Source organism: Phascolarctos cinereus, unplaced genomic scaffold (assembly GCF_003287225.1).
Source record: "Phascolarctos cinereus isolate Bilbo 61053 unplaced genomic scaffold, phaCin_HiC Scaffold_2;HRSCAF=192, whole genome shotgun sequence".
In the NCBI taxonomy this organism is placed as follows: Eukaryota; Metazoa; Chordata; class Mammalia; order Diprotodontia; family Phascolarctidae; genus Phascolarctos; species Phascolarctos cinereus.
The window spans coordinates 270,298,381-270,325,850 of NW_027555625.1; the positions used below are offsets into that span (position 1 = coordinate 270,298,381).

The 27,470-nt window shown below is 40.8% G+C and overlaps 1 protein-coding gene across 10 annotated transcripts in view; it reads left to right on the forward strand.

The window, feature by feature from the left end:
- Positions 1-27,470, forward strand: part of ZNF618 (zinc finger protein 618) — a 217,390-nt gene that overhangs the window by 111,250 nt on the left and 78,670 nt on the right. For all 10 annotated transcript variants that reach the window (XM_020965576.2, XM_078150042.1, XM_020965583.2 and 7 more), the window contains one exon: positions 10,510-10,553. In XM_020965576.2, the coding sequence (XP_020821235.1) occupies positions 10,510-10,553 (44 nt within the window). The remainder of the gene's footprint in view (positions 1-10,509; positions 10,554-27,470) is intronic.

Sequence of the window (27,470 nt, forward strand, 5' to 3'; positions counted from 1 at the left end):
TGCTTGTATTAGATTGTATGTGTTGGCATTGTGTTTACATGCTGGGGATAGTACAAAGACCCTTAAGAACTGGATCCTATCCTCATGGAGCAAACATGAGATATAAGTAAATTGAAAAGCTAAATGATAGTACAAACACAAAACATTCAAGGGGCAACAAGGGGGAAGGCATGTCCCAAGGTAGGCAGTATGGTATGTGATTGCCAGATGACTTGTACAATTAGTTCATTGATATGCCCAGCCCTGTGCTAGAGAATGGGGATGACTGGGTTCCTGCCCTCAAAGAGCTCCAAGTCTTTTTAGTTAGGCAAGATGAACTCACATGAAATAGAGAGAACAACTCACATTTCTGTGCTGCTCCACAAGGCTGGTAGCCTAAGTGTTGTTTTCACAGGTTAAATAGATCAGGGAACTTGCACAAAGAGGTTAAATCACTTGTCCAGGGTCATGTAGCTAGTAAGTATTGAAACTGGGACTCAGACCCAGTCTTTGGATTCAATGACCAGTGTCCCTCCCTCCCTCCCTCCCTCCTTTGTTTCCTCCCTTCCTCATATATCTAATAATTGTTGGGGAAACATAGCAGTCAAGTACTTGACTTTTCTTTCTAGCTGAGAGTGGTGCCATGTCTAAAGGCTTCATCAACCTTTGGTCAGTGTCAGCTGCTTGTGACTTGGGGTGGGCGGGGACTCTGTTGGATCCAAGTTTGCATTCTGTCGACCCTTGCCTGGCTGTGGGTGAGGTCAGCATGAACATATTTTAATGGGAGACTGATCAGGAGCAGGGATCATTTTAACATTCCGAGTAATTATAGCATGATTAACAATCTGGCTTGTGGATGAAAAGGGAATTTTAAATGAGGCTTCCAAGCCCAGAAGAGAACTATGTCCCTATCACATACTCACCTGTTAGGGTTCACCCATTCTCTCCCATTACTTTCATTAATAATAATGGCTCATATTTATAATTTATAAATGTATAAACTGTTTTCCTCATAACATGGTGAGGTGAGTAATAGGATAATCATTATCTCTGTTTTATATAGAGGAGACTGAGGCTTGCTTATCAGTCAGTCAACCAGCATTTAGGTGCCTGTGATGGTCTGGGTCCCTGCCCTCTAAGAGCTTACAGTCTATCAAGGAAATGGCATTTACACATATAACTATATATATGTAAAGTGAATGGGAGGCAGTTTTACTGGGGAGTCATTTGAGGCTGTGGGGATCAGGAAGGCCTCATGATGGAGGTTGTATTTGAGTTGAGTTATGAAGGAAGGAACCAGAGGTGGAGATGAGAGCATTCTAGGCTGGAAGATGAGATTGTGTGTGAGAGAGAGCTATTGTGCAGACATGGCCTGAATGTTGAGTGTGTGAAGGGGAGTAACGTAGTAAGTCTGAAAGTCAGGCAGAAGCTAGATAGTGAAGAGCTTTAAAAACTGAGTAGTTTGTATTTGATTCTAGAAGCAATAGGGAGCCACTGGAGGTTTTTGAGTGAGAGAGTGACTTATCAAGGTTGAGTGATTTGCTTAAGGTGATATGACTGGTGGAGTCAGGACTCAAATCCAGTTCTTCTGATTCCAGATTCAGAGCTCTTTTTACAGTCCTTTGCCTCCTTCAGCCCCCAACCTTCTGTCCAAATAAAATCAGGTGTCTGGCAGAATTACTGATTTGATGTGGGGTGGCCCCAAACAGGAGCATTCCCACAAGCCAGTAATTGGCCATAAGATTATAGGATGGAATTTAAAGTTAGGAGGGACTTTAGGAATTGTCTAGTCCAACCTCTGCATTTTACAAATGATAAAACTGAGGCCCAGAGAAGGGAAAGGATTTGCCCCAAGTCAGACAACAAGTGGCAGACCTGGGCTTGATCCCCAGGTGTGGACTTTATAGCCACTTCTCTCTCCACTTCAACCCTGCAGTCCTCAGGGTGACTAGAGGAAATCCTATCTTCAGTTCTTCACTCAGTGGGATGGTCTTTGTGGCTTCTTTGGTTCTTGCTTGGGGAACCATGGATTCTTCTGTCTGGGATTGGAGAAGGTGAAGACAATTCCCTGTTGTCACTGAAGAGCTTCTTGGTGACCTTGACCTTGGACTGGAAGGGCGGCTTTGGAGATGAGTAGATGTCTTTATTGATTGTATGTATATTTCTGCTGAAATGAAAACCAAATGGGAAATGATGGGTTTCTTTTTACCTTCTTCGTTGTGATGCTTATTTTCTTGGAGTCTTGCTCTCTGGGGTCAGATGTTAAAAAAATAAATCAAGCGTCCTTGGAATGGGACCAGAGGAAGCCTTGAATTTTCCTGGCAGCATCCAAATGTAACAAGAGCTTTCTTCCCTCCTACCGTGGGCTGGGAGAATGGGGAAGTTTGGAGTGATTGCTGATAAATATCACCTACGGGATGAGCTTTGCTGGGGGCTGGGAGAGCACCTTTAGCCAAGCAGGACTCCTCAGGGAGGGAGTGCTGATGGGGCTTGGGAAACTTGCTGATATAATGGCTTGGATGCCTAGGGGACTTGGGGCACCAGAGCCATCTTCAGGGGGTGGTGCTGGTGCAGGGCAAATCACACTATGTCCCTGTCCATAGTACATTTTTCATGGGTGAAATTTAGTGGAAAAGAGGGGTTCTTGACATTTTTGTGTGTGTCATGGCATGTGTTTTTGGCATTCTTGTGATGCCTGTGGACCCCTTCTCATAGTGATGTTTTTTGAATAGATAAAAGAAAATACTCAGGAATCCAAAGGAAACCAATTATGTTGAAATAAAGTTACCAGAATACTAAAAATAAAACAAGTTCATGGACTCCAGCTTAAGAATCCTTGCTGTAGAGTCAGAGGACCTCAGTTCAAATCCCACCATTGACACTGATTATCTGTGTGGTCTCACTAAGAACCTCTTCTGTGACAACGGGATTGTCTTCACCTTCTCCAATCCCAGATAGAAGAATCCCTGGTTCTCCAGGCAAGAACCAAAGAAGCCACACAGACCATTCTACTTAGTGAGGAGCTGAAAATGGGATTTCCTCTAGTCACCCTGAAGACTGCAGTGCCGAAGTGGAAAATGAATTGGCTGTGAAGTCCAAACCTGGGGATCAAGCCCAGGTCTGCTACTTGTTGTTTGGCTTGGGGCAGATCCTTTCACTTCTCTGGGCCTCAGTTTTATAATGTAGAGTCTGTAAAATGTAGGGGTTGGACTAGGTGATTCCTAAAGCCCCTCCTAACTTTAAATCCTATCCTATAATCTTATAGCCAGCTGTTGGCTTCTGAGCATGCTCCTTTTTGGGGCCACCCCGTAACAAATCTGTAATTCTGCCAGACACTGGATCTTGTTTTGACACTATCATCTCCTGAGACTCAGTTTCTTCATCTGTAAAATGAAGGGTTTGGATTAAATCAAGGATTCTTAACTTTTTTTTTTTGTATGTCATGGACCCTTTTGACATTCTTCTGAAGTGCGTGGACCCGCTTTCTCAGAAGTGTGCTTTTAAATGCATAAAATAAAATCCATAAGGTCACAGAGGAAACTAATTATATTGAAGTATAGTTATCAGAATATTAAAAAAAACTTCTAGAACCCCAAGGTAAGAGCCCTTGGTGTAAATGAAATCTCCAGAAGCCTAGAAAAAGGGAAAAGAAGTCACAGAAGGCAGCTCGAGGAGTGTTCCTGGAGAGTCCTTGATGTCAGACAGGAAGCCCAGGGCAGAATTTGAAAACAGGTCTTCCTTACTCTAAGTCCTGTTCCTATTCAGAAGTGTATCATTCTCATTGATGCTATTAATGTCCTGGAGCAGGGAGGAAGGATTGACCTCTCTGTACTGTCTGACTGTGGACAGCAGATACCATCTGTTCTTTTTTCTTTCATGATATTCATTCTACTCCTCTGTTTTCTTTGCTGAATCCTTATTATCCTTCTATCCCTCAAACATTGATGTTATTCAGGAGCCCTCTTTCTCTACTTCTTTTCTTTGGTGATTTCATTTATTCCCCAAGGTTTCAATTATTACATCAATATAGATGATTCACAAATTTGTATCTTCATGCCCTCACACTCTCACCCTTAGAATTCTGGGTTGGTATTTCCATGAGTGTAACAAATAGCTTGTCACAGTGTCACCTCAAAGTCAATTTGTACACAACTGAATGCCCTATCTACCTCCTCTTCCCCCCAAACAAAACAAAACCCAAAGCTGTTGTTTCTCTTGGTAGTTCTAACATAGTCGCAGCAACCTATGATTGCTAGTATGGTTATCGCTTCCACATCACAGGGATTTGGGATGTAGCACCCCACAACCTGCAAAATCCCTGTAAAATTTTTTGGTCCTCCCTTTGTCCCAGCGAAAAAGTCTGAACTTTTTCTTTTATAGGATGTTTATAGTACCTTATTGTAAAATTTAGGTTGATATTATATAATACTGTACATACATTTTGTACATTTTTGAGTTTCTAAACTTTTTTTGTGTTGTCTGCTGGCCTTCTTGTGTCATCTGCACCTTCTGCAAAGTTCTTAAAAAAAACATTCCCATTTAATCTCTTATGCTGACCTGCGATATATCAAAACTGCGATGGGGAAAGTCGCCATGTGGAAGGGATAATTGTTTTTCTTTCTATTCGCAAACCATATTCCTAATCTTATTTTAAATACCTGTTGAGGTTTTCTGAATTGTCTCTTGTATTTGTCTTTCTCTGCAACCATCTTTATTCAGGTATTCATGTCTTTTCATCTGGACTATTGTGATTACCTCCTCCTTGGTCTCTGCTGCTTCCAACCTTACTTACAGCCATCTCTCTGCTCAGAAACCTTCAGTGGCTCCTTGCTTGCCCACTGAATAAGTGATAAGTTCCTGATCCTGGTCTTCAAGCCTTCCTCAGTACTATTAGACCATTCCAATCAAACGGATCTATTTCCCTATTTTCCTGCCCTTTGTTCATGTTGGCCTCTGTGCCTGATATGGATTCCTCTCCATCACAAAGAGGTAATAAGGTACAGTGGCAAGAACATTGGCTCTAGAGTGAGAAAATGGGTTCAAAGGCCACTTCTGGTTATTGCCTCCTGTGTGGCCTTGAGCGAATCACTGAATACCCACAGGCCTGTCCTTTTAAAAATGAGGGGGTTGAACCAGATGGCCTCCAGGGACTCTTCTTGTTCTAAGTCTATGGCTCTGTGACCTGTATTTGAAGGTCTTTTCTTTTTTTGAAGCCCAGCTGGTGCCCCACCCATAGAATAATCGGTCATTCCCTTCCAATTTTATATAGTGCTTTGTCTAGACCTCTCTTTTGTGTGTCCCACACTCTGCTTTGTATCATAGTTACTTATGTACAGGTCTCTCTCCCCTCACCCTTCTCTCCCTCACTTCTTCAGAGCCAGGTCCATTTCGTATTTATCTCTGTATCCCCAGAGACTAGCATATTGTGGGAGATTTTTTTTTTAAATGCTGGTTGAATTGAATTGAGCTGAACCTCGAAGGATGAGTAGGATTTAATATGTTCAGATTAACTGGGACCAGGCACAATCTGGATTGTTCGAAAGTCAGATAATATAGAGCAGAGGAGAGAATCTTTTTTATTTTTTAATTAAAGGCCAGAAGTCACTCCAAAGAGGCCTCCATCATACTGCAGATTATTTTGGAGTGTGGAAATATAGGGAAAATGCAAAGAAAAAAAAGATTGCCTTTTCCCTGTGATGAATATGTACAGCAGTGAACAAAATAATTTTTCATCCTATCACATTTACACAAATTAAAAAAATATGAAAGAACTAGCACAGTTGAATAATTTTTTTTTGGTCTTTTTTTTTCCCTTTCTGCATTTGCATGTTGTGAACCAAGAACTTGATATTCAGTTCCAGCTTCAGTTGGTCTTTCCAAAGAGCCTCTGTCATCTATGATCTCAAGCCTGTTTTGATTCAAGTCATGTGTGAAAAATGTTGATTCCCAATAGGACTCTAACATTTCATGAGACTCACTTTAAACAGGGGAGGAGTTTTGCTGAAATTTGTGTGATGGCCTTATAACTGCTATTGTGATGGGGAAGGGCGGGGAAAAAAAGACCAAATCAGTTGTTCCCCAAAATCTTAGAAAAGTCAGAATGATTTTTATTCAGCTGTAAGCTTGTCTTTGTATTGTTATCACAACTAAATCCCAGTTTGTGTTTGTTTAGGTGAACAGGCAAAAAAGATCACATCAAATGTCACAAGAGGATATATGTTCTTTGAAGACCATGGGGTCCCTTCATCCCTGATTGCTATGGTTTTGCCTGTTTGGGAAAGGGAGGCAAACTATATCAAGATTTGAGCTAGGAAGAAAATTCCCAGGAAATTGTCCCAATAAGTGGGAGATCTGGGAATGTGTAGCATTAGCCTCAACCAATTTCATCCTCTGCCCTTGACCAATTTCATTGTTAGTATCATCGGCAAATACCAGGGCAAACGTTTTTTCCCATTCCCGGGAAGTGAGCTAGGGATACTTTAGATACTTCTGAAATCTTCCTTCCCTCTCCTTTTCTTCCCCCCCCCCCACCCCAAGCTATTAGGACTCACTGGATAGTGCTTTCAGTACTACAGCTGTCATTCAATTATCTCCATATAGATCATGTTCTTTGATCAATTATCTGAGCTTGATTTTTTCTTTTAATCCAAGCATAGTTTCTCCAGTCCCCGGAGCTGTACTCTGTGGCTAGGTTCCTTTTGACATAGATCTAATTTTCATGAGGACATGCTACAATCTTGAGCAGTCTACTAGTTGCAGGGACCCATGAAGCTGTTTTCCCCCCATTGTGTGTGCATGACAAATCATTAATTTGTGATGGATTGCTTGGAATTGTGGGTGCCCCGCCATTCTTCCTGTAGCTGAACAGCTGTATGAGAAATGAACATATCAGTGCTTGTGAAAGATTGGAGATCTAGCCAAAGCAATTATATTGGCGCAGCCCATCCCCCAACCCCCGGACTTTCCTGGGCAATGAAAGGAGGAAATTTTTACCAGAAATTTCTCAAGTGGCTTTAAAAAAAAATGAGAGAGAGAAAAAAAAATTATGCCTTTTGGTAATTGAATTAAATCTTTATCTCTTCATCTCTTGCAGCAAGCTTCCAATACACATTGGTCCCCCAAGTGCCTCCATTTCAGCTAGGCAAGAGAAATATTCAATAATGAAATTTTACCTCATGAATTTTTTTTTAAAGAAATAAAATTGTGATTTTTTTTTTTTTTGGTGACGGTGGTTGCTATTCCTTTAAGATTTCGGAAGCATCCCAGTGCACTAAATGTGACCTCCATAACTTTTAAATTAAGAATTTGTGCTGGCTTGAAATTTATGAAATATTTCAGCATGAAAGAAAGCCTTTTTCCCTCAGGAAAATTGAGCAATAAATCACAGTGCTGTGGATTTACTGCCCTACAGCCAGCCAGAGATAGGATTTTTTTTTCTTCATTCTGAAAAAAAAAATGTAATCATATAAGACAGCTTAGTTGCCATCCTCCCACTCCCTAGAATTTTTAATTTCAGCTGTTTCTGCTTGGATTTATTTCCAATATTCCTGCTCGGCTTTTCAATTTCCTCAGTTATTAAATTTTAATTCAGTGCATTAGCATTTAAATTAAAAAAGGGTTTATTTTATCGAAATCGTTGGCTGGCCCCCATCCTGTAGCACATGAATTGCCTGTTCCTGCCATTTGCTCAAAATGTGAAATGCAGCTAATGTCTTATAACTTACATTTGCACAAATTCAGAAATAAAATTTCTGGGTTTGGAATAATATTGTCTTTCCAAGAAAACCCGTAATAAGAGGATGGAAAAGAGCAACCGAGGGGCAGATTTTGGGCTGAAGGAGAAGGAGTGATAGCATCTCTCAATGAACCAAATTCTAAGGAAATTGTGTTTAGGTATGACTGTAGCTGAAGTAATGGGACTGGGTTCCCTATAGGTGGGGTGGGCTTGATGAAGTTCCTTACTCAGAGCATAGTAAGTAGAGTGAAGGTTGTGTCTTATCTACCCCAGTACCTTGATGGGCGCCTTCTCTTTCTGTTTGGCCATTCACAGATCTGAGCAAGAGTAGTTGGTCACCCTTGATGGACTCCTGGAGCAGTTGTCTGTGGCTTTCTTTTGGCAAATCCTTGGCTCCTCTTGGCCCTTCACTATGGGCTCATCAGTAGAAGGGATTGGTATTATCCATTCTACTTGAGAGCAGGGCTAAAGGTACTCTCTTTGCTCTTGATCTCAGAGGCAGCAATTCCCAACTTTTCTGTGATCACCATTCTCATGCTGTTGGCTTGATTTCATCTGCCAAAGAGTTCCATTGAGCGTATGGGTTTTTTAAATCAAAGCTAATTAAAATTAATACCATTTTTGAGAATTTTTGCAGAATCCCCTAGACAGTCAGTAGTATCTCTGAAGGTGTGGGGGGGGAGGGGACTTGTTAGCAAAACCAGGGCTGGAAATTGCTGGGCGGAAGGTTTATTGAAGTTAGCGGCTTCCCCCAGATAGATTCTGCATGCCATTCTTGGGCACAGATAAAGCGTATTCTGTTTCTTGATCTCTTTTTACCTGGGGTCCCCAGCTCCAAAGCTTAGATATAATGATTCCCAATAGTCATCTCTGACAACTTGCTGAGAACACACCTGCCTTAACAAATGACAAACTGAATCAGACTTTACTTTCTGTCTTAGTAGCCAGTAGGGTTACTTGCAAACCTCCAACTGGAAATTTCTCTTTTTAAATTCCTCAAGGGCCACCTTCTTACTCCCTATCCCCAGAAAAAAGTACCTTTTACACGGCAGGTATGCAAGTGATGCATTGTGAGTGAAAGAATCTCTGCTCTGCAGGTAACTAACTTTGTGACCTTTTGCAAGTTTGGGGGCCCCTTTGTTGTTAATTGTGGATGACACTTCCTGTCTTGGTTTTTGTGAGCATCAGATGAGATTATAGATATGAAAGTGCTTCACAAAGTTAAAAGTGCCATGCCAATATACTTAATAATATTATCTTAATTAAAATACAGCCCCAGTATCTCCATTTTAAAAATGAAGAGATGAAGATCCAGCGAGGTCAGGGGTAAGGGGATAACAGACAGACTGCTATAACCTCTAGCAAGACATCCCTAAGAGAGGAGGGAAAGGCCCAGAAGGTGTGTAAAGGACATAACTGTCTTTGACTTGGAGGCACAGAATCATCATGAAAAAACCCTTTGTTTTTGTGTCTGAGACTTTAGGCAGCACAAAGCATAGTCAGGGATGCACAGAGCACAAAAGAAAACAAACAGACACAGGAAAAGCCACCTACAGACACCACCACAAATCCTGCACCATAGTGAAGAATCTTTACCTGGCACAAGTATGTGTTCTCACATAAACACTTTCTTTTTTTCCTCTTTTCTTTCTTCTTAGATAATTAGCTGTGTAGCTACAGTTAGTGGAATAATTGCAGTCTAGACCACCAGCCAAGTGGTCCTGTATCTTTTTGCTTCATAGCACAAGAGTGAGAGGCTGGTGTCTTCATCAGAATTATTGCAAGCAGCAGCTGCCTTCCTGTCCCCACAGCTCAACTGTCCTGCCTTCCTAATTGTGGTTGCACAGATACGCTTAAAAGTGAACGTGTCTTTCTAAATTAGCCTTTTTGGAAACACAACTTAGTGGTCTTTCCTAGGCCCCTTTTCTTCTGTAAATCTCAGAAAGGGCTTTCTAGCCTTAACATTACTGCTGAATGTTTCATTACTTAATAAAAGATACAGGGGCCATACTGTTTTCATTCTGATCTCCCAGTTCATTGCATTAATGGTGACTAGAAATGAATTGCCAAAGTCAGCAAATGAGTCATATACCAAATGGGGAATGAGAACCCAGGAGTCCTGCCTTCTCCCATGTCCATCACCTGCTATTACCTCATCTGTGCAACTTTCATTTGTCAGCATTCCAACAAGATATTAAAAAATACCTTCCACTATCCTTGCGCTTCTTGCTTGCACTCACGATGGAAGGATAGAATATTTTAATGTAATAGGATTTTTCTCCAGTTGGCAGGAATAAATCTGCTGTTCCTGTTTTATTGGAAATCCCAGCTGAAAATAAAAATGGTGCAATTCAATCTCAGATTTAGCTGGTTACTTACTTTAAACCAAGTCCCTTGGGTACTGCAGTTGTCGGTATTTGGGGTTTGCAGAAGTGATGGGCACCAAGACAGGATTTAAAGGAACAGAACTAAGAGAGCAGAGGTAGAATAAGAGTAGGGTTCTTCTGCCTTGGTATTAGAGTTAGGGTTAGCCGGAAGGAAGGTAGCAGCTTCTTCCATGCATCAGGATATGATGCCCTCTGTGCCTAACCCTTCCAGAAAGAAGGAAGTTAGTTGCTATTATTAGGGATACGAGACATCTTTACTTCATCCCTGAGGCCACTCTAGAGGATTGGCTTGTGCATGGACATGCTGTGCTTGACTGGGTTGGAGATTCCTGTTGATGAGGGTGAATCTGGGTATGTTTTTGGCATCCCTTGATATGGGTGTGTTCTGTTTTGTTTTCTGTTTTTCAGGCTGAAGGGGCCGGTGCTGCCGGAAGGAGGAACACGGCTGGCAGGTATGTCCCTTCTGAATTCAATTCAGCAGGCATTTATTTATTTTTTAAAAAAAATTTTATTTTTTCCCAATTACAATTAAAAACAATTTTTGATATTTGTTTTTAAAATTTTTTGAGTTCCAAATTCTCTCCCTCCCTCCTCTTTCTATTCCTTGAGATGGCAAGCAATTTGATATAGAGTTATACATGTACAGTCATGCAAAACATATTTCCATATTAGTCATATTGTGAAAGAAAACACAGACCAGAAAGAAACTAAGAAAAAAATAAAGTGAAAAGTAGTATGCTTTGATCTACATTCAGATTCTATTAGTTCTTTCTGTGGAGGTGGATAGCATCTTTCATCATAAGTCCTTTGGAATTGTCTTTGGGTCATTGTATTGCTGAGAATAGCCAAGTCATTCACAGTTGCTCATCATACAATATCACTGTTACTGTGTACAATATTCTCCTGGTTCTGCTATTTCACTCAGCATCAGTTCATTTAAGTCTTTCCAGGTTTTTCTGAAGTCTGCCTGCTCATCATTTCTTATAGCATATAGTAGTATTTCATCACAATCACATACCACAACTTGTTTAGCCATTCTCCAGTTGATGGGCATCCACTCATTTTCCAATTCTTTTCCACCACAGAAAGAACTGCTGGAAATATTTTTGTACATGTAGATCCTTTTCCTTTATTTTTTTTTAAACTGCTTTGGTATACAGACCTAGTGTATTTCAGCAGACATTAATTATGCACCTACTGGGTGCAAGGCACTGTCCATAAGGGTCCAAAGACCAAGGGAAAAACAGTTGCTACCCTCAAGGATTTTACATTCTACTGAGATTGAGGGTGGAGTAGAGTATGAATGCAACGTGTGTACAGAAAAAGAAACACAAGGCAATTTGAGTAGGGAGAGAGTACTAACTAATAGGGGATCCAGAAAGGCTTCTTGTAGGAGGGGCTGCCTCTCTGCACCTGCCCTTACGCTGCCCATGAGTAAAGCATGATACTACGAAGCCAGTATTACAAATTAGACATAGACACATCTAAACAAAGGAAAACTTTAGTTCCCAGGCACAGTGCTCCCAGAGTCATTCTTTCTACAACTATGTATGTATTGTTAGGGACTGGGAAGAGTTGTCCTCCTAACCTTTCGTGGTCTTGTCTAAGAGTGGTACCTCTCTCTCAGACATGGGGGACTTTATTTGCTAAAGAGAAAGGAGAAACCACATGGAAAAGTGATGCTGCTGCTTTTTTTCCTTTTTTTCTTTTTCTTTTTTTTTTTACTTTCTTGTTCAAGATTTTAACCTCAACTCAAGCCTAACCATTTTTCAGCCTTCTCTACCCCTCCCTTTAGAAGAAGAGCTCCCTTAGTCACATTTTGTGTTTCCTAAACTCTTTCAAAACAGAACAGAGGTAAAATAAAGGTTCTTAAACTGTCCTGTGGCATCCGTCCCCTTTGGCAGTCTGGAAAAGTTTATTCTCAGAATAACATTTTTAAATGCATGAAATACATATGATGACAAAGGAAAACAATTGTATTGAAATGTAGTTATAAACATTTTTTTTAAAGTTCACAGACCACAGTTGAATAACCTCCATACTAAAATCTCATCCATGTCCTATGTGTGAGTTTGTAGAAGAATGACAAAAACCCCAGCCACATACTGTCACAACTTTGCTTTGTTCTTTGCTTTATCAGGCTAAGAAAATGGAACTAGCAGAAACTCATCAGTCTAACCCAAAGTGCCCCTGAGAAGAGATAACGAAGCTTTGGAACTAGAGCGTGCCTATTAGGGCCTGAATCAGACTTACCACTCTTCTTCCTTCCACCTTAATCTTCCTTCAGGCATCCTTTGCCATTGTTTCCCCCTCCAAGGAAGATTGAATTGGTGTTTGAAGTAACCATCGCTTTTTTTTTCTCTTTTGGTTAATCTGTGGGAAATCTGTCCACATTTTGGGAGGCAGGGGGAGCTGAAGTGGAGATGGACTTGGGAAAACTTTCTTCTCACTCTGGGCTGGCCTTCTGTGGAGAGTGAGGTGTCATTCATATTATTATTGATGGAGCCGAGGAATGGAGCATGGCAGAGGGAAAGGATCCAGTGTGCTTAGAGTCAGGCCATTTTGGTTGGATTCTGTCTGGCTTTCGACCAAGTCTGAACCTCAATTTCCTTATTTCTAAAATGGAGATAATCTTACTTTGGCTCCCTGTTCACTTGAGATCACTGGGCTGCAGAAATGTAAGGCAGTTATTCTGAGGGAATGGGGTAGGGTTGGAGTGTTGATGGGGAAGGGTTCTGCTTCTTTGAGAGAGAAGGAAATTTAGAGGGGAGGTATTGCGGTAGAGAATGGTGAGGATCAGGGAGAGAAGTTATAATGTTAAAGGGACTGAAAGAGGACAGCAGACATGGGAATGGGAGAAAATACACTCTGTGGCATGAAGAAACTCATCTTTTTCCATGGCCAGCATTTCTGATACTCAGACTCTACCTTTTGAATGACCCACCTGCCATTGTTTTAAGGTTCTGATTTCTTCATTCAAATATCCTATTTTTTTTATCCATGGGTTACACAGTAGCTTTGAGACTCTTGGTCAGTGGTGATCCCAAAATGACCCCAGGATCATGTGACCATGTACACCTGGGTGACTGCACTATTGGGCGATGTTTTCATGGGATTGTTGAGAGTTTCTGAAGCCAGGGTGAAAGAAATGTCTACTATGACAAATTAAGTCACAAATTTTTATTAAGTGTCTGGGAGGTATTGAGCGTACCAAGAGGCATGATCTATCCAAAACATTTATTAAGTACATACTCTAAGGAACTGTATTAGGCACTGGGAATACAAAGATAAAAAAATGACACCCTTTTTGCCCTCAAAGAACTTATGGTCCATTTTGCATGGATGTTGTGATGAAAAGTAATGTTACATCCTTTGAAAACCTAGTACGGTGTTACAGTGTGGAGACACATGAGGGCACTCTAAACAAATAACATCCTATTTAGCATAATAAATCATTTATCTATGACATTTTGGTGGGAGTGGGGAGGTGGAAAATATAGTCTTTTGTAAATTGACATTGTTTTTGAAGTGGTGAATTCTGACTTGTGTGCTAGATACTTTGGCCACCAAATTTAGTCAAGACCTCAGATACCTGGAAAGATAATAGATAGAACGTTTGTTGAACACTTGTTGTATTCCAGGCAGTGTGCTAAACAAATAGAACGTCCCAGGCCTCAAGGTGTGTATATTTTAAAGAGGAAGCACATATAAAGGGGACCTGGAAAGGGCAGGTATGAATTGTATGGTAGCATGGTATGGGGATAGCTGAGGAATGACCTGAAGGCCTGGTTCAGGGCAAGATAAAATAAAAGCTCACTTGTCAGAGCCATGGGATCCAGGGGTGGGATCCAGGTTACTGGTGTCACGTGGTTGTGTTTGTGAAAGTGGAGAGTGGCGGCAGGGATGGGAATTGGGGGAAGACCTGCAGGTGATGATCTGAGTAGAGAAGGATGTAAAATATTAGGGTGGTAGGGATCTTAGGATGTAGAATGTTAGACCTGGGAGGGGCCTCAGAGTCCCCCTCCTGTCCTGTTATGGTGTTAAGAAACTCAGGCCCAGAAGAAGGCCAGAAAGAGCCCTGGGCTCTGGCTACATGACACAGTGCTTCACCTTTGTCCAGCTTTTTCCTTTTGGCCTGGAGTGTGCTCTTACTTGATCTTTCCCTGAAAGGCCTCTGGCCGGAGACCAAAACCAACAGCACAGGCTACTTAGGAATTAGAAGACAGGAGGGATTTGGTGTTTCTGATCCTAGGAAACAACTTAATGCGGTTTTATTTTACTCCCTTGTAACCGAAATGGGGCCAGTTTTATAAGTCCAGCATTACAGACACTTTGGGTTAACATAGGACCAGTGTAAAAGCTACACATTATATAACTGTGCATTCAGCCAAACTTAGCTCATTCACGTATGTTGAGGGGAAGCCTGTCTGAATTAGCAATAGACCTGAGTTTTAGAAGGTTGCAAAATTGGCATTTTCCTGTTTTTTAAATATATGTAGTAATATGAACTAATTAGGCCAGTACAATTTGCCTCTTGCATATTTTTGCATGTTGAAAAAAAAATACACAACTTTTATTATGTTCATCCATCTTTCTTGTGGTCTATTTTGTATTTTCATTTTGTATTTCCCTCTCTCCCAAAGACGCAGACTCCTTCCCCATCACCACTCTGACTCTGCCTCCTTCCCTCAGAATAACTGCTTCTATTTCTGCAGCCCTGTGACCTATTATCTGTGTGATCCTTAACACACAATGAAACAGGTAGCCAAAGTAAGGTTACCTCCATTTTAGAAATAAGCAAACTGAAGTTCAGACCTGACTATTCAGACTCGGTCTATTTTCATTATAGCTAGTATTGCCTCAGTTTCCCTGTCTATAAAAACAGATATAACCATGCTTACCTTGTTTACCTCACAGGGTGCTTGGGATGATCAGAGGGGAGAATGTATTTGGAAATGCTTTGTAGACTGTAGGACACTATACAAATGGAAGGCATCATTATTATTACTTCCAAGTATAATTCCTGCCAGATCTGCTTTACTAAAGAGAGACAAGGGCCCTTTGTGTTTATCACATTGATTTATAACAAGTATTAAGCATTCTTGATGTGCCTGTCATTGTGCTAGGTACTATGAAGCAGACAAAAATATGGGACGTGATCTCCTTTATTTGTGGGCAGATCAGATATTACTATAAAGTACTCATGTGAGTTGGGGCAGGTGCCCAGTCTTAGAGGCTTCAGGCCCTGCCTCTGTAAAATGAGGGGGTTAGAAGAGATGGCCCTTTGAAGGTCTGTACCAACACTCTCCAGAGGTCTTTTGTTTTAGAAGTGTGTTGAAAGTAATCTGATAGCTTAAGGACATAGAGTACTATTCCCCTCATCATCTTTTGTACTGTTCATTTGCATAGTAAACCATGGTTTCACAGATAATACACAGGGAAACTCCAGTCCAGCCACTATCAGAGGTGTCTCAAATTATGAATTAGTATGGTGCTAATTAACGAGTTTCTACTGTAAATGATTTAGGCTTCTTGGCTAAGATTGTAGATTTTCTTCAAGCCAGAAGGTACCTCCTAGTTTGAAATGTTTATTTGTAATTGAAGTATGCATTGATCTCTGAGCATGTGCATGTGTGGGTGTAACTTACCAGTGAAATATGGTTAATGTGGAAAAAATGGTAGTCTGATGTTCATCTTAAAAAACAAAAACAAAAACAAAAACAAACCTCCATGGAGTTTACTCCTTGACAGGACTTAAGAAAGGTATCTTTTCATGCCTTTGAAGTGCTTTTAATTCCCCACATATAATTATTTATTGGTGACCACAGTACAAATTTATGTTTGTTCTTTAAAGAGCTAACATCCAAGCCTCTGAGTAATATTAAGATTAGCCAGCTGAAATTCAATTCCCCTATGTACAACACACACACACACACACACACACACACACACACACACAGTGCTTGTATGTAGTAGCACACACAACTTAAGCAACACCAATTCTCAGGTTCCCAGGGATTCTGAGAAATCAGATGGAGATTTTTAAAATCAGTAATCCTTCCAGAAATGTCATAAATGCACCAAATTATGCAAATTTAAAAGTTGAAAAGCATGCTAGGAGTCATTTAATCTAATCCATACCTAAAGCAGGAATCTCTTCAGCATTCTTAGCAAATGGCCACCTAGTCTCTGCTTGAAGGCAGAGGAATTCTTTCCTTCTTTTCTTTCAACTTACTAATATTTTTTTCCTTCCAAAATTCTGAGTATATCTGCTTCAGAGGGCTGTGTCCCAATGTAGTCATTCAGGAAGAAATGTGTAGATGTGAGTTTGGAAATACAGTGAGTCTGGTATGATGTGTTCAAGCTGATTTGACAGGCTAGTGAAATTTTGTTTGAGGTCTGAAGACTCCTCCATTTGTGGACCTTTGCCTGTGTGTATGTAATCCAAAAAATAATCCATACTACTTGAGGCTACGTTCACGTGCATACCTATGTGTATGTCAAGGATAGGTCAGTAACTAGTGGAGGAGTGTGGAAACTGCCAAACCATATCATCCATGGTCACACGTGACACCGTCAGGTTCTTCATCTCATGGTTTTATAGCCGTCCTCGTCCTTCCACTTGGTCCCTCTCAGTTGGTCCCAGTTCTTCATAACAAGTGGCTTAGATCTGGACCATGTGTTAATAGGTCTGTGGCTAGGGCTCAGATGGACAATGTAGAAGAATGGGCTGATCAGTGCTGAGATCAGTAGATCTTTTTATTTTGTGAATTTCAGGCAGGAGTTCTCTTTTTTTAAAAATGTATTTTTATTTATTTGTTAATTATTTTCCAATTTCATTTATAAAGTTTTTAACATTCATTTAAGAAAATTTTGAGTTGCACATTCTCTCCCTTCCTCCCACCCCTTGAGAAGGCAGGCAGTATGATATTGATTGTACATGTGAAGTCATGCAGAACATTTTCATATCAGCTATATTGCAAAAGAAAAGACAAAAAAAAACAAAGAAAGTGAAAGAAGAATGCTTCAGTTTCCACTCAAAGTTCATCAGTTTCTCTGTGGAGATGGATAGCATTTTTTATCATGGTTCCTTTGGAACTGTCTTGATTCATTGTATTAATCAGAGTAGTCTCACAGTTTGTTATCGTTACAAGATTGCTGTTACTGCGTATAGTGTTCTCCTGGTTCTGCTCACTTCATTTTGCACCAGTTCATATAAGACTTCCCAGGTTTTTCAGAAACCATCCTTCTCTTCATTTCTTATAGCACAATAATATTCCATCACAATCATATACCACAACTTGTTCGACCCTCCAGCTGATGGGCATCCCCTCAATTTCCAGTTCTTTGCCACCACAAAAAGAGCTGCCATATATATTTTTTTCTCCAAATAGGTTCTTTTCCCTTTTCTTTGAGATACAGACCTTGTAGTGGTTTAGCTCTTTGGGCATAGTTTCAAATTGTTCTCCAGAATGGTTGGACTGATTTACAACTGTATCAATAATCCCTGTTTTTCCACATCCCCTCCAGCATTTGTCATTTTCTGTTTCTTTCATGTTAGCCAATCTGATGTGTGTGAAGTGGTATCTCAGAGTTGTTTTAATTTGCATTTCTCTAATCAATAGTGATTTAGTGCGTTTTTTCATGTGACTATTGATAGCTTTGATTTCTTCTGAAAACTAAGGCAGGAGTTCTTAACCATTTTTGTGTGTCTTGGACCCCTTGGGCAGTCTGGTGAAACCTATAGACCCCTTCTCAGAATGTTTCTAAATGCATAAAATAAAATATGTGGTATTATGAAAGAAACCAATTATGTTGAAATACAACCATGAAAATATTTTTAAAAGAAACAAGCCCACAGTACCCAGGTTAAAAACCCCTGAATTAAGGGAAGGCTCTATGATAGAACTCAAGATGCCTAAGGGAGTACAGAGAGGAAGGCAGGAGCACCAAGAAAAGAGACCAGCATGCCCAACCGCTAAGCAAGAACATCAGCTGATACCTCTTAAATGAGGATCCTGTGTCCTCCCCCACACTCCAGCCTGGGCTGCCAACACCTCCAGAGCAGTAGGAGAAAGGAAGGAAAGGGACACAATCAGGGATGTTATCTGAGAATCCCAAGCATCATGTTTTTTTAGGTTAATCCAAGATGGTCTTGAAAGAGGCCGCCCTCAGGACTTTATATTAGCTCTCACCAATTCAACGGGTGGAACGTCCATGTCTCCGTTCATACATGGACAGCTCAGGGATCAAGGATCCAGGCAGCTGAAGAAGTCAGGTGCTTTCTAAGGAGAGGTGGGATCTCCTTTGTCTGATTGCTTTCCCACCTCTGAGGTTGAAGGACAGAAGGCTCCAATTGTTAGGAAAATGGAAGCTTCTTCCCTGAAAGTGAACTGGTATGGGAGATTCCAGCTGTAGATGGTAGGGGAAGGATGTATACCAGAAAAAGATAGGACAGGAAGGAAGGGTTACCAGGGAGGAGAGGATGCAACCTGGGCAGAGACAGCATGATGGAAGAGAAAGACTAGGCCTGAAAAAAAACAAACAAACCAGGTTTCTCTGGACTATAACATGGATTTTGTGGAGCCTGGAGTACCAAGAGGCATGTTTAAGAGTAGAGGATTGAGGATTGGTCAAGGCAAAGAGAAATGAGAATAGTAGAATCAACAAACAAGCATTTATTGTGTGGAAGTCACTAGTGCTGGGCAATATTGGAGGTTATTGATATGAATAAGGTGGATTTTTTGAATTAAGATTTTTGTAGAGCAGACTGGACAAATGTTAAAAGGTAACAGTGTAAGGTAGTATATATTCTAGATTCTGTATGACCAGTAGAGGCTATGCGTAGGAAACTGAAGCAAATAGAGGTTAAGTGACTTGTCCAGGGCTACACAGCTAGCTAGTAAGTGTCTAAGGCTGGATTTAAACTCAGGATTTCCTGACTCCAGGCCTAGTCCTCTATCCACTGTACCACCAGTTACTACTAGAGAGAAATATTCACATAGAGTACTGGGAGATAAGTTAGGTCAAATCAGCAAGCATTTAGTAAGTGCTTATTATGTGCCAGGCACCTGGTTTAAGCTTTGAGAATACAAAGAAAGGCCAAAATAAGGCAGCCCCTGCCTCCAAGGAGCTTATACTCTAATGGGGGAAGACAACACATAAAAAGGAACTGAAACAATGGTGAGGGGTTACCCAAATGAGGTGGTAAAATTTGGAAAGTGAGGGGTGGCTGGTGTAGTGACCTTCCTCAAAATAGAGGTCAAGGAAGGAGCTCATCAATGGGAGATAAGGTTATTGCACAATTGTAGAGGGCCTCAAAGTCAGGCTAAGTAGTTTAGACTTTATTATCTGATCAGTGAGGAGTCATTAAAGGTTTTCATGTCTTGGAAGGACATGGTCAGATTGAGGTTTTAGGAATATTAATCCTGGAGTTCGCATAGCACTGGTGAGATATGGGAGACACTGGACACAAGGACACATTTAAGAACCTATTCCAGTTGTCCGGCTCTGACCTGATGAAAGAAGGATGAAGATTGGTGGGTTTGGGTATCATGTAGAGAGCTGAAGGGAGACTTCCCAGCCCTGGGAAGAAGGCTTTGGGGGAAGGGAACTGGAAGGGCTCAGCTCTTACTTTAAGAAGAAAGAAGGAATAGAAAAAAGGGGCCTTGTGTCTTAGGGTGGGAAGTTGAGAGAAAAAAAGGAGAAGGTTACTCAAGTCACAGCTTCTTTAGAAAGGCACATAAGGATATATAAGAACAACATTCGTTTCTCTCATTGATTTTACTGAGCCAAGGGCCTTGTCCTGGAATAACAACCCATTGAGGTTTAAAATGTTTGCCTCTCAGGATAGACATGGAACCATGTGGGGGTGGCAGAAAAGATTATGTTCACATCTTCAGTGGGCTGGTGGGAATGGCTGTCCTGTGATTGAGTCTCTGGCCAAAGGAATGATGGATGTCAGGGACCGACCAGTTTGATGTGTGCATTCGCAAGTCCTGTAGCAGCTTGGCTGCCTGAGAAAAGCTCTGGACAGGGAGTCTGCTCACTAAGGATGTGATTCTGGGAAAATCCCTTCCCTTCCCACAGCCTCAGTTTTCTCATCTTTAAAATGAGAGGGTTGATGTCTAGTCCCTTCCAGTATGAAAACAAACAAACAAAAACCCTTCAGAAGTCCAGAGCTCTATAATTGTATGGGAGCTCAATGATTTATTTTATTTTGTTTATTTGTTCGCTAAATGATTTTGTAGTGAAGGTTCATTGACTTAAATTTTAGAGCTGGAGGAGGCCACGTAGACCAGCCCTTTCATTTTACAGGGAAGGAAACTAAGACCCACAGAGTTCAAAACAACTTACACAAAGTTATAGACAAATAGAAGAGGCAGGATTTGATCCCAGATTGTCTGACTCTAAAGTTGGTCTTCTTTCCACTGTGCCATGCTTTCTTTCCCAAGTGTAGGGCTCCATGATTTTATGGGTGTTAAGTGAATTTCTGCAAGGAAGGTATGATGAGATTGCATCTTCAGAGAGCCATGTATGTTGTGTTACTGACTGGACAGGACTGCAGCATTGCCAGAGATGTGGAAAAACTAAAGACATTTTTGGAATAACGCTCCCGTTAAATGTAGCTTGTAGTTAAGGGCACTGAGCTGTCTCTCACGTGCCAAGAAAGCTGGAATTGAAGTTTACAGTGTTTCACAGAAAGCTCTCACTGGCCAAATTTTGGAGTTTATCCATTGAGGGGCTGCCTGCAGAAACTGCCTTTCATTATTTATGAAATTAACTAGGAGATTAACTCTTAATGACTAAATTTCAACTTCCCTTTCCCCTCTTGTAATATTACATTGCGTTGTGGCTGACTGACATTGTACATGGAAGACAATTAAGTATATAAGAATTATTTCAGACTAATGATGTATTTATACACTGTAGGTTATTTTGAATTTCTGAACTGTTAGAGTTGTTTAATAGGTTAATAGTTTTAATCCATTAATCTAATCTTTTCTACTTGACTATTTATTAAAATATCTCAGTGATGTATGACAGGAATGAAAAAGGCAGATGATTTAGAGGGTTGTTAAGGAATGTGTAACGTCATGAAGAAAGGAGACATGGGGGGAATTGTAAGGAGACAGGCCCTCATTTATAGTGGCTGGTTTGTGGTGGCCTGTGAGGTGCGTTTGCTTGTTGAATAGTAACAGAAGTAACACTCCTCGAATTATGGTTCTTGTCATAGTAGCTAAAAGCAAGCTGTAATACTCTTTTTAAAAAAGTATGTCCAGTCCACCCACTTAGTCTGAAAGTCAGGAAGCCTCAGCACCCTGGAACCTGGCTGTCAAGCTGGAAGCTGTGAAAACAGGCTTCCAAGATGTAAATAGCTATCACAGAGCTCATGTGTTTCTATTTGTAGGTGAGGGGAAATGGCCCTCAGGTCTTTGTACAGACTTCTTTGTGTAAAATATTGGCAGAAGAAACACAAAGATGATAGTGAAAATTGAGACTGGGAGGATACAACATATATACAGATTAAGTAAATTTAACATATTTAGGTAGGGTGCAGGAGAATCTAACAACTGGGAAAATTAGGAAAGGCCTCTTTAGAAGGTGGCATTTGAGCTGAGCTTTGAAGGAAGCTAGAGATTCAAAATCAAGGTGAATAGGGAGAGCGTTCCACGCCTATGGGTGATGGCCTTTGTACAGCCTTGGAGGCAGCCTAGGGAAGGTTTCTCATTGAAAACAAAGCCAATTTGTCTGGAATATATCATGTTTTGGGGGCGGGGAGGAAGTAATGTGAATTATGTCTGGAAAGATAGGTTGAAGCCAAATTGTGAAAGGCTTTAAATGGCAAAGGAGTTTGTAAATACTAGAGAATGTAGGGATGCATTGAAGCTTTTAGATGGGGGACATGATGCGATAAGACCTGTGCCTTAGGAATATTAATTTGGCAGCTTTGTGGAGGATAGATTAAACGTGGGAATAAACAGAGCTAGGGAGACCAGGTAGAAGGCTATTGCAGTTGTCTAGGTGATGAAGGTCTGAACTGTAATGGTACCTATGAGAATGAAGAGAAGGGGGTAGTTGGATACATGTTATGGAAGTAGAATTGACCAACTGATCAGACCTGGGGATTAAGGTAGAGGGAAGAGTTGAGGATGACACTGGGGTTTTGAATCTACGTTATCAGAAGGATGGTGATACCCTTGGCAGAACCAGGGAAGGTAGGAAGATGGCTTTTTGGGGAAAAGTACTGATTTTTGTTTGGACATACTGAGTTTGAGATGTCCGTGGGTCATCCAGGTGGAGATGTGTCTAGCAGGGAGTTTGTGATGTGAGCTGATGTTGAAGAGGTGAGGGCTGGATTTATGATTGTTGGAGTCATCTAAATAGAGATGGTAAGGGAATCCATGGAACGGAAGATGTTGCTGATAAGAGTGTGTAGAGAGAGAAGAAAGCCCAGGACAGAGCCCTGGGATGGAGGTATAAATACATGCACATGTACATACACACACATATACCTATACACACATACATACATACACCCTTGTATAGAGTGTGGGATGCAAGTGATGAGATGAATGAGCAGTCAGACAGGATAGAAGCAAATCTTTAAAAGAGAAAGGTGGTCAACAGTATCAGACATTACGGAGGGGTCAAGGATGAGGACTGAGAAAAGGCCATAGAATTTCATAATTCTCAAAATTGTTGGTCCAAGTAGATGTCCATCGATTGAGGAATTGGTAAACAAATTACAGTCTACAAATGTACTGGAATAGTACTATGCCATAAAAAAATAATCAATATGAAGAATAAGAAACATAAAAAGTTATGTGAACTGATGGCAATTGAAGTAGACAGTATCAGAAAAATACTATACATAATGACCTCAACAATGTAAATAGGAAGAATTAAAAAAAGAAACTGAGCCCTTCAATTATACTCTCTGACCAAGTTGACCTTGAAGAAGAGATGAGGAAATGCACCCCAGCCGTTTATTGAGAGGTAGAGCACCCTGGCCTACCTGCATCATTGAGGCAGCTTTGGTGAATGTGTCACCCTCCATTCTTCTCTTCCTTTTGTATTCTTTGTTATAAGGGGAGGCTTTCTGGGTGGGGAAGAGAGGGAGCATATATTTGGAAACAAACCCAATGTACAAACAAAAGGTAGCAATCGTTTTTTAAAGAGGTCATTGGTAACCTTGTAGAGAAGTTGAGCTTGGTGAGATTGAAAGCTGGATTACAAGGGGTTAAAACCTGAGGAGGGAGATGCAGAACTAAGGGCAGCAGATCATAAGCAGTTGATACACTGATAAGACAGGAGAAACCCAGGAGCTACCACTGGAAATGCATAATAGAAATGTAGTGTGGGGATATTTAGTGTAGGGATAGATAGCCTCAGGTACCTTCATAGTTCTTGAGAAGACATCTCTCTACTGACTGTAACATTTAGAAAAAAACTTAGAAGGCTTTGTAGTCCAGGCTTATTTTACTGATAAAGAAACTGAGGCCCCCAAAAAGGGGAGTGACTTTTTTCAAGATCAGGCAGGTAGGAAATAGCAGAACAAAGAATTCGTTCATAAGGATGACCCTGAGTTTTCTTTGTTTTTGAGACAGTCAGGGTTAAGTGACTTGCCCAGGGTCACACAGCTAGTTAAGTGTCTGAGGCTAATAAGTATCTGAACTTCGGTACTTTTGACTCCAGGGCCAGTGCTCTATCCACTGTGCCACCTAGCTGCCCCTGCCCCGAGTTTTCAAGAAAAGCATAATGTGTTCAAAAGCAAGGAAGAGTGGGTGTAGATACCTATAGCACACATATGTACATGTATTATATACACTGACTGTATATCATTTTGTGTATTTATTGCATATACACATACGAATCATCCTTTCTTGTTTTTGAATGCAGAATGCTTTCCTTGAAAGTAATGTGTGTATTATGTATATGTAAATCCATGTATATATACAGGTGTGCTTGTTTATATATAGATGTAGATACAGTATACTCTATACCCACATAATGTTATTTTTGGAGGGAGGGGATAGCTCATACCTATGATTACACTGGTGTGGAACACTCCTGGTAAAGAAGCTCCCTCTATATAGCAGCTGTGTGTCTTAGAGCAAAAAAGTTCTTAATATGGGGTCCATAAATGTTTAAAAAAATGTCAATGACTATATTTCATTGTAATTGTTTTCTTTTATAATTGTATATATTTTATTCACTTACAAACATTATTCTGAGAAGGGATCTGTAGATTTCATCAGAGTGCCAAAGGGGTCTGTGACAAAAATCAAATTAGGAACTCTTGTTTTAGAGAGTTGCCTAGGGGCATCGAGAGTTTAAGTGACTTACCCAGGGACACATAGTCAATATGTTGTCAGATTCCTGATTTGAATCCAGGTCTTAATGACTCTGAGGTCAGTGTTCCATACCACAATACCACACTATCTAATCATTCAAATTAAACTTTGAAAAAGTTTGGGCATTTAAGGGTGTAATAAGCTTGAATTAGAGGGGAAATTCACATAAGAGAAATAAATTGATGGCAGCAACAAATACTTATATCAAGTACCTACGATGTACATTGTGCCAGATAAAAGTGGTGCGTGTTGAGGGTTTGTTTCCTCCAAAACCATTGAAACCAGATGCTGTGCCTTTTTGTGGTGATGCAGGCTACACCTCAGGCATTCACAAAAGTTTTTGCGGTTGGGGTATTTGTTTCACACGGCATTAGAGAATGATTATCCCAGGGGAAAGATGTAGAATTTAGCTGCTTGCTAGAAAAGACTTTACCTGTATTGACTATGGCAGACCTTTCACAGATGAGGTTTTGTGAGCTAATTTTCAAGAGAAGATAAGTCCATTTAATCCAGTTCAGTTCAACAGTTCAATTCAGTTCAGGTGCATTAAACACCTACTATGTGGGAGTGACTCTTCTGGGCTCTGGGGACACAGAGATATGGTAGTCAATAGGACCTTGGCGTTTGAGAATCTTTCAGTCTAATGTAGTGACAAGCAGCTACAGGAATAACCATGTTACAGAAGTGCTGAGGGAGGTCCAAGTTCCACAAAAACCTCAATGAGGGAATAACCATTTTCAGCCGAGGAGTTAGGCTTTATGGAGGAGGTGATCATTGGGTGAAAACTTGAAGAAAAGGAGCTGGGAGGTCAAGGGAGATGACCTTCTAGAAATGGGGTATGGTTGCTACTGAAATAAGAGAAGGAAAGGTGAGAACCAAAGACAGAGAGTGGTCCAATCTTACTGGAAAGTAGAGCACTACTAGGGAAGTGGTTTTTAGATAAGGCTAGAGAGATAGTTTAGAAACAGATTGTAGAGGGCCTTGAGTGCCAAAGTCAGGAGTTTACGTTTGACTCAGTAGTCCCTGGAGAAGCTTTTGAGTAGATGAGACGCAAGTGTATAGTGAAGCCTTAGGGAGCTGGGTTGGGCAGTGCTAAGAAGGATAGATTGGACAGGATATAGACTGGAGACAGGAAGACCATTGAGGAGGGTGTTATAGAGATTAAGTAGAATAGTGTCTCACCTAGAAAGGGAGAACCAGCCTAAATTTGAGTTGTGAATAATAAAATATTTGGATATAAATCCAATTTTATTGTGATCAGGAATATAGTCATTAATTTGAACTAATGGTCAAGATAGGGCTGCTGATTCATGGTAGTGGCAACCTGTTTTAATAAATCGATTAAAATAATTTGTAATTAGTACATTGTTGGCGTAAATAAACTCTAGTGAAACACTTGAAAATGTTTGTTCTCTGTAGAAGGTTAAACAGCTCTCCTGCAATGTACACTGGTAGTTTAGTTAGGGTAGTGTGTTTTCATAGGATATGGACTGGGCCTGTGATTTCGTTGGTATAGAGAACTCTCAGGTGAGTGCACTCCCTCTACCAGTACAGGTCAGTATCTTCTCTGAAACTTAGGGTTTTAATGAGGTGCCTCCAGCAATCTTGCCCAGAGTCACATGGCTGATATGTATCAGTGGCAGGTCTGGGACACAGATCTTCCTGACTCCAGGTCCAGGTCCAGACCTTTTCTTCATCGTGGAATGAATATGTTTAAAACCTCTGGTGGCCGCCTTTTCAGTGGAGCAGGTACACAGTTTCTCCGTGTCAGAAAACTCTTTGGTCTTCTTAGGGATTAGGAGGTGGAGTCCTGGGCACTGTGATGCTTGATTCAAAGTGGGTGGCTCAAATGGCATTGCTTGGTAAGCCCCAAATCTAGCTCAGAGTCATTCACAGACAGCAAACCACTTTGGACTTTTAGACAGCTAGGTGGCACAGTAGAGCGATGGACCTGGAGTCAGGAAGACCTGAATTCGCATCCTGTCTCAGATACTCACTGGCTGGGTGACCTTGGCCAAGTCACTTGACCTCTATTTGCATAGGAGACAGCTAGGTGGCTCAGTGGATAGAGCGCTGGACCTGGAGTCAGGAAGATTTGAGTTCAAATCTGGGCTCAGATGCTTACTAGCTGTGTGACCCTGGGCAAATCACTTAACTGCTGCCTGCCTCAGTTCACCCATCTGTGAAATGAGGATAATAAAAGTGTCTACCTTTTAGTTTTGTCTAGGATAAAATGAGATCTTTGTAAAGTGCTTAGCACAGTACTTGGAACCTAGTAAGTGATTTATAAATGTTAGCTATTATTATTACTTTATTACGAGCCTCTGTTGGTCTCAGTTTCTTCATCTGTAAAATGGGAATAATAACGCCTCCCTCAAGATATTGTTGTAAGAGTAAGGATAAAATGACATATTTGTAAGCACTTTGTAAACCTTAAAGTGCTATTATTATATAAATTACTGCTGCTGCTGCTGCTGCTATGTAGCTAGGCGGCACAGTGGATAGAGCACCTGGTGTAAGGAAAACTCATCTTCTTGAGTTCAAATATGGCCTCAGACATTAGCTCTGTGACTCTGGGCAAGTCACTTCACCCTGTTTGTCTCAGTTTTCTCATCTGTAAAGTGAGCTGGAGAAGGAAATGGCAAACCACTCTAGGATCTTTGCTGCCAAAAAAAAAAAAAACAAAACAAACCCAAACCAAAACAAAAAACCCAAATGCTCTCACAAAGAGTTGGATGTGACTAAAAAACGACTGAACAGCAACACTGTTACTGCTACTACTACTGTCACTGTTATTATACTCAAACTCCACCAAGCCAAGGTCAGAATATACTTTGCTTTGTCCTGACAGGATAATTGAGGGGAAGAACGAGGAAAGCAGAAGGAAAAAGCCAACACGTATGGAAAGGAAAGATCAAAAGAGACAGTGTGCCTTATTAAAAGTGAGAAGGTGATGTGACCCCACCCCATCCAGGATGGCTTTCCTCAGACCACTGATCTCACAGAAGCAAA